Raw genomic sequence first — 8,350 nt, 5'->3', positions numbered from 1 at the left:
CATATTTGATTTTGTGAAAATATTTCAAAAAAAAAAAACTGAAATTTAAAAAATATCAAAAATTATTTCTAATTTAAGTTATTCCTAAAAGTTTAAAAATACTTGTAATTCATATTTATGATTAAACATAACTTCAATTTTTAAATATTATTTTTTAATTTAAAATAATTTTTTTAAAAAATATTTATACTTTTCATGGCTAAACACAGATAAGAGCTAAAAATACAAGTAAGGAAGATTGAATATAAAATAAAAAGGTAATGTTAGAGTAAAAAAAAGAAAATAAACAAGAAACAGAAGAAAATGAAGGAAGAGAAACATAATGGGTCCCACAAGAACACACGTCAAAAGTAAAAAACCCTCACACAACTATTAGTTGTGAGTCTCACCCATATTAAAATTTTCCTAAGGAGTATAGGGGACTACAAAAAAGAAAAGTAGTCGACAATTGCTATATACAGCTAGAAAATTATTTGGTCTTTCTTTGGGACGTGGCTACAAAGATTATTGTTGATACCAGACCATGTTCATAGATAATGCTTGCAATAGATGAAACATATTTTTGCCTTACAAGATCCAGAAAAAACCTGATAAAATGGTTGATCTGGACCACGGGTCAACTTCCCTACTCGAGCAGTTTCCATCCATGAAGTTGATTCACAACATATCGGGTCCATCCCACATATTACACCACGATATCCTGAAGTCACAAGATAAGGTTCAATACTATAAATAACGTGAGTAACATTTACTAATCAAGCTGAATCTAGGGGTTCCATGAATATCAGTTAAATGAATGCATTTTCCCCAGAAGGAAGCAATGTGTCAGGAAGAATAGTTATATCATTCGATAATTGAGACACAAGATGTCCAGGCAAGGTATAGCACATCACTAAAGGAAAAATATTAAAGGCACTTCCAGATTATGTATCCTCATAAGTCAACACCAGACATAAGCAAGGGTTGATCACTCTGTGATGCTGAGTCAAATAATTCATGTAGTTACAATGTAAAAACTTCTGCAATCAATGACTGCAAATTAATCAAATCATCAAGATTTGACGATCCTACCAGGAAACTTCATAAAGGCTCTCAAATTTCTATATCACTTCAGCTACAAGAACATATGAGGATTTGTGCATCTGGTTTTTGGTTTCTACATTTTGTTATCTTTTGAATTAGACAAAAGATATTCCTTCCACTCCAAACAATTAGTTAAGGATTCCATACCAAAATTCTTGTGATTCACTTTCTGGCCTAATCGAAATGCATATTGAGCATTTTCATATGCCTGAGCTCTTAATGATGCAGTCAGAGACTCTGCCTCTAGCTTGGAAATATCATCTCGTAATTTAGCTGCCAAATCATAATTTTCACTTTGAACTGCATTTTGCAGGTCTGCACTGGACGAAGCAAAAGCTGATCAGAGGTGCTTCAAAAGGTGCCTCTGGAACATGCTAACGGTAAAATCTTTATAATCAGTTCAAGAGATACCTTGATGTTCAGCCCTCAAAGTTTGTAAAAAAGAACAAAAAGAATGTGAGGATGCTCACCGTAGACGCAAGATGCTTATGGCCATATCTTGAGCTTCACTCTTTGAGGCTGATCCTCTTCTGGATTCTTGCTGTCTCAAAACCTCTGATTCCACCTTCATTAGCATACAAGAAGTGTGCTGGTTCTAGTCAGTAAACAATTTTCATCTATCTGTTGACTTGTCCGGTTACAGAGAACCGTAATCCAAAAATCAAATCCAATAAAATCGCAAGAACGGTGGAAACAGTTGCTTAAAGTTAAAAATGGAAAATCAATTAAAGATGAGATATCTCCATAGACTAACCTCAGTGAGCTTCTCTCTTAGTTGTTGTGCAATTTCATACTGCTCCACATTCAAAGCATACTGTGTATATAGCAGGATAGAGTAGACAACTCGTGAAGCAACAGTCGAAGATATAGCAACTAAAATTACAGCAAATCACAGTGCTAGATAGTAACCTGCACGCGTGTAGCCAGGTCCAGCTGGAAAAAGAACATCAATATATCTTCATTAGCATTCTCGCTACGTTCAACGTTTGCTTCTGAGCTTTTGTCACCTCCTTTAAACAACCATCCAGCTTGAACTCTCAAACATCTCGGCTTTATTATATCAACATTGGTTGCAAAAGACGAGCTTTTCCGGCGATCATTCCAAATGAATTGACTTTCCCCAAAACCTATAGTGGTTTCTTTTATTTTTCCAAACTGCCTCCTCAAACAGATGGCTCCACAAACTCCGCAATACCTAGAAGTTGCAAGAGTACTCATAGACATACTTTGCACCATGTCTACTGCTCCTCCTTCCTCACCCTATTCCTTCAAACAGCCTATTTTCCTTGTTGTTCAATCTACTTCTAAAATAAAGTCTCTTTTTCAAATTTTAAACTTCAGCATCTCTGTAGTCAATTCAGGGAAACTAAATTTTAGTATACTGTGTTTTAGAAAATGTTCAAAAAGGAAAGAAAGAAAGGAGAAACCCTTGTCAAAACTTCACAAAAAAACTAAATGTCTACCATATAAACTACTTTGGGTAGACTATATGAATCCTCTATATCCGTACCCAACAATTTTGGCTCATTTAATCCAACATCCAAATGTTTATTGCAGCTCCAAACATAACTAACTTCACAATCACTGAAAATATTCAAGCTAAAGAAAGAACTTCTAAAATTGCAATTCGAGTATTTCTACAAGCAATTCCAACAACAACATTCCCAGTGCAATCCCACAAGTGGGGTCCGGGAAGTAGGATGTACGCATACCTTACTCTTACAAGCTACACCTTTGTGAGGTAGAGAGACTATTTCCGATAGATCCTCCGCTCAAAATAAAAGAAGAATTCAAAGAACGATCACAAGAAAATAAGACGGAAAAAAAAAAAACACGATACAAAGCAAATGAAGCAAAAGATAGTAATAAACACCGAGGAACACTGAACTTATGTGATCCCTAAATACTCTTACATGTTACACCTTTGTGAGGTAGAGAGACTATTTCCGATAGATCTTCGGCTCAAAATAAAAGAAGAACTCAAAGAACAATCACAAGAAAATAAGACCCAAAAAAAAAAAAAAAAACACGATACAAAGCAAATGAAGCAAAAGATAGTAATAAACACTGAACTTATGAGATCCCTAAATATAAGGAGAAACAGAGAGGAGGCTAGCCCCTACCTCTCCCATATGAAATGCGACAACACTCGACTACCTACTAATCTTATGCCTTAATCCTTGACCTCCAGACCTTCCTATCTAGGGTCGTGTAATCTGTAAGTAAGCTGAAGTTGTGTCATGTCCCGTCTAATCACCTCACCAGTTCTTTAAAACTCTCCCACATGAAGTGCAACAATACTCGACTACCTATTAGCCTTCCACTTTAATCCTAGACCTCCATACATTCCTATTTAATGGGTCATATCCTCATTAAGTAAGTAAGTTGTGTTATGTCTTATCTAATCACCTCACCAGTTATTCAGAACTATCCCATATGAAGTGCAACAACACTCGACTACCTACTAAACTTCTAGCTTAATCCTCAACCCCGAACCTTTATGTCTAGAGTCATGTCCTCATTTACGCTGAAGCTATGCCATATTCTGTCTAATCACCTATCCAATTCTTCAAAACTCTCCCACATGAAGTGCGACAACACTAGACTACTTACTAAACTTCTTTCCTAATCTTCAACCTCCATGCCTTCCCATGTAGGGTCATGTCCTCAGTAAGTTAAAGTTGTGTGATGTCCTATCTAATCACCTCCCCAGTTTACCCAAAACACCTAGAAGATAAAAGATTATGTATTGTCTCAGCTTCACCACGAAGAAACTAGAACTAACCTACAAATGTTTATTACAACTAGAGTAAATAACCCTAGACAAACTTGCGTATTTTTTCTTTTGGATAACGGTGACGTTCGAGCCAGATTTCGTACACCTCGACTAATTATACAAGATACTTGTCACCTCCCAACACCAACAAAACATAAGGTAACACTCGACTGCCTACTAACTTTCCACCCTAATCCTCGACTTCCATACCTTCCTCCCTAGAATCATATCCTCAATAAGTAAATCGAAGTTGTGTCATGTCCTGTCTAGTCATCTGCCCCATCCCGAGTTCTTCAAAACTCTCCAACATAAAGTGCAACAACCCTAGACAACCTACTGATCTTCTTTCCTAATCCTTGACCTCCATAGCTTCCTATCAAAGGTCATATACTCAGTAAATAAGCCAAAGGTGTGTCATGTCATATATAATCACCTCTCCTGATTCTTCAAAACTCTCTACATGAAGTGCGACAACACTAGATTACCAACAAACCTTCTACCCTAATCCTCAACCTCCATACCTTCCTATCTAGGATCATGTCCTCAGTAAGTAAGCTAAAACTTTGTCATATCCTATCTAATCATCTCTCCTAGTTCTTCAAAACTCCTAGAAGGAAAATTATCATCTCGGCTTCACCAACCCACCAACAAATGTTTATTGCAACAAGAGTAAATAACTCTAGACAACCTCGTATAATTTTTTAAATTTTTTGGATAACAGTGATGTCCGGGCCAGCTTATCGCACCTCAACTAATTCTAAGAGATACCAGTCACCTCCCACCAGCAACAAATATCAAGTAACTCTACCGCAGTGGAGAATTAATACCACATATAAATTTCTCATTTTCTCCAATATTCACCTTTGATTTATTTAATTTCGATTTTCGAATCATATTAATTTGCTCCGTGTACGCTCGCTTAATTCTAAAATTAAAAATATGAATTTCCAATATAATGTAAATTATTACCGGAGAAGAAGAACGGAGTTTAACAGCTCACCTGAAGAGTGTGAAATTCTGCCGGACGGCGGTTATTGTTGATTGCCAAATTGTGTCCACTGATTTTCTTATGCTACTCTCCTTTGATATTCTACTGCCACTTGGCTCTTTTACAACATCAAATGGGTGATTTTTTTTCCACCGTAATTTCGAATATTTTGCAATAAAGTAGTACTAACTAATTTATAAAAAATAAAATAGTCAAAAAGTTAAAATATTCACGTTTTGGCGTGGCTTAAAAATCGTGGCTAAATAACTCCTTTTTTTTTTTTTTTTAATAACTAATAATTAATCACCAACAAAAAATCATTTATAACTCCTTGAATGTTGTGCGTGTATATATATATATATATTTCTTTTCTTTTCTATTATATAGAAGAAGTGGTTTCGACCGTCTTTTTCAACTACCAAAAAATTCAATTATTTCCACATAATTACATATTATGCTTCAATATATAATAATTTTATTAATTTATCATAATAATTTAAATATTTAATATATTTTATTAATTTATATTAATTAACTATAACTACATATTGAAAGTAAAAAAAAATTATTTATTTAATTGTCTATCATGTTCAAAATTAATTTGTTACCACAAATCACAATAATTAATAACTTAAAATATTTAAAAGACATATAGAAATTTTATTGACTATTATCAAAAAAACTCTCTACTCCCACTTAATTACATATCATGCCCTAATATATAATAATTCCATTGTTTCATCATAATGATTTAAATATTTAATATATTATATTAATTTATATTAATTAACTATAACTACATATTGGAAGTAGAAAAAAATTACTTATTTAATTGGCCATCATGTTCAAAACTAATTTGTTCCCACAAATCACAATTAATAACTTAAAATATTTAAAAGACATATAAAAATTTTATTGACTCTTATTATTTTAGTAATGCCACATGAATTGAGATAAAAAGAAAAAGTACTGCATATAATTAACAACTTAAAATATTTAAAAGATATATAAAAATTTTAGTTAACTCTCAATTGTATCGAAACCACATAAATTGGGACACAAGGAGTAAAAATATTATTTGATAATTACATAAAAATTATTATAGATCACAATAATTAACAAGTTAAAATATTTTTTTAAAATTAGATAAAAGTTCTATTCAACTCTCAAGATTTTATCGGTGCAGCATAAATTATGACAAAATAAAAAATTATCTTAATTAATTGTAACTAAATATTTAAAGTAAATATTTTAATTGACTTTTATATAAAAAATAATCTTTTTATTTACTTATTTATTTTAGTAATTTAAATTTTAAAATTACTCTTTCCTTGTATAGAAATACTAATATTTAAACTTAACTTTAAATTTTTAAATTACAAAATTAATAAATTTAATTTAATAAAATAAATTTTTAGTGAATATTTTCTTAGAATTTGTGTTGGGTCAGTATGTATCGAGTTAAAAAAAATAAAGAAAAATATGTAGTAAAATTTTATTATTGTGAAAGATAAATATAATGCACTATCCAATAATGTTTAATAATATCATATTTTGCATATGCAAATATAGCATCCTGTATTTAATTAATATACTATTCCGGTGAATTATCGATGATTACTTTTGGATATGATAAAATTATATTAATTTTTATAGTAATAACATAATTAATCGCTCTTAATTAATTATTATGAGTCATCTAGGTATTAAGAAAATAAATAATATTTAATGAAAAATAAAATAGACATAAAATACGAAATTAACTCTTAATGTTTTACTATATCACTCCTTATTATAAGTCATTTATGTATTAGAAAAATAAGAATAACAAAATGATATGTCAACATAAAATATTTGATTGGCTATCAAAATTATATTAGTGCCACATAAATTGGGACGGGACAGAAGAAGATATAAAACAACATATATTATTTGAAAATGAAATAAAAAGTACTGTAAATAACAATAATTAACAAAAAAAATTTAAAAATTTGCTGATTTCTACTTCAACTGCTTCAGTCGTGATTTTACTATATCACCCCTAATTAATTATTATGGTCATTTAAGCATTGTGCCACATAAATTGAGATAAAAAAAATATTATAAATCACAATGATAAAAAATTTAAATTATTTAAAAAATATAATTGGCTGTCGTCGACACAAAATTCTGGACAAGGAGAGTAGCGTATATTATTCAAAAATTACATAAAAAAGCATTATAAATTACAATTGTTAACAATTTAGAATATCTAAAAATAATTTAATATGTTATATATTTCAAAAAAAAATACATGAAAAATACTAGAAATCACAATAATTAACAACTTAAAATATTTAAAGATATAAAATATTTGATCGACTCTTGAAATTATATTAGTGTCACTGAAATTGGAATAGAAGAAAAGTATTATAAATCACAATAATTAAAAACTTAAATTATTTTTAAAATATAATTGACTATCAATGCCACAATAATTTGGACAAGAAAAGTAACGTATATTAATTTGAAAATTACATAAAAAAATATTATAAATTAAAATAGTTAACAACTTAAATTATCTAAATACGTATTAAAAAAACATATGTTGAACTCATGCTAGATTCCGGATGAATTCTAGAAAACATATGCTATCCTTTTATTAAAAAAATTTATTTAAATATATCAAGATTGAAAAGACAAATAAATATCTTAATGTTGGGCCCATGCTGACACAGGCCATGCTCCTCTAGTATATATATATATATATATATATATACACACACATCGGTATTGTATAAATGATGTAGAAATCTGTATCTATAGGGTATAAATGGTGTATAAAAATGTATGTATAATGTATAAATAGTTATGCAGCGTATATATATAATATATCGATATTGTACAAATAGCTATGTAATGTATAGATATTGTATAAATGATGTATGAATATGTATCAATATTGTACTAATAGTTATGTAATGTATTGATTTTGTATAAATGGTATAAAAGTGTATATATGATGTATTGTTATTGTATATATGGTATAATATGATGTATAACTATGTAACACACATATATACACACACGTCTTAGCACTTACAAAATTCCACACCAAGATATGCCTTTCTTTGAAAAGTTTACTCCAAACCTCATAACTCATGTGAAATGATTCACGCATTGAAAGCACCTTATATTATGTCCTAGTCTATTTATTCTATTGATAATGTTAATACTGGCTCATTTTAATTTCAACTCGTCTCTTGTAGCTTAATGATATAAGGAGCTTGTTAACTACTACTCATCAAGTTATTGATCCAAGATCCTAATTGCATCAAACTGTAGTTGTTACATGCACCTGAAGCAAAATTGGAAATGTATTACAACTAATGACAAGATTCACAGGACATTCTAGTTCTAGTAAACATATGTTTAGTTACAACATCAATAGTTAACCACAATAATTATCCTTCTGCTTAATTGGTTGTCCTTGGAATTGAACAGTGCTACATGTTCTCTTTGTT

The 8,350-nt window shown here is 30.3% G+C and overlaps 1 protein-coding gene across 1 annotated transcript; it reads right to left on the bottom strand.

Moving 5' to 3' along the window:
• Positions 1–587: 587 nt before the first annotated feature.
• On the bottom strand, positions 588–5,075 carry LOC107847653 (clp protease adapter protein ClpF, chloroplastic; the record flags this gene model as incomplete). Its single annotated transcript, XM_047399538.1, is given in 6 exon segments — positions 588–700; positions 1,231–1,403; positions 1,554–1,648; positions 1,838–1,897; positions 1,993–2,429; positions 4,860–5,075. Coding segments are annotated over 5 exon segments (768 nt in total), but the record flags the coding sequence as incomplete, so codon positions are not given.
• Between the last annotated feature and the right edge of the window lie 3,275 nt (positions 5,076–8,350).

Source organism: Capsicum annuum, chromosome 11 (assembly GCF_002878395.1).
Source record: "Capsicum annuum cultivar UCD-10X-F1 chromosome 11, UCD10Xv1.1, whole genome shotgun sequence".
Lineage (NCBI taxonomy): Eukaryota > Viridiplantae > Streptophyta > Magnoliopsida > Solanales > Solanaceae > Capsicum > Capsicum annuum.
This window is presented reverse-complemented; position numbering and strand designations above follow the sequence as displayed.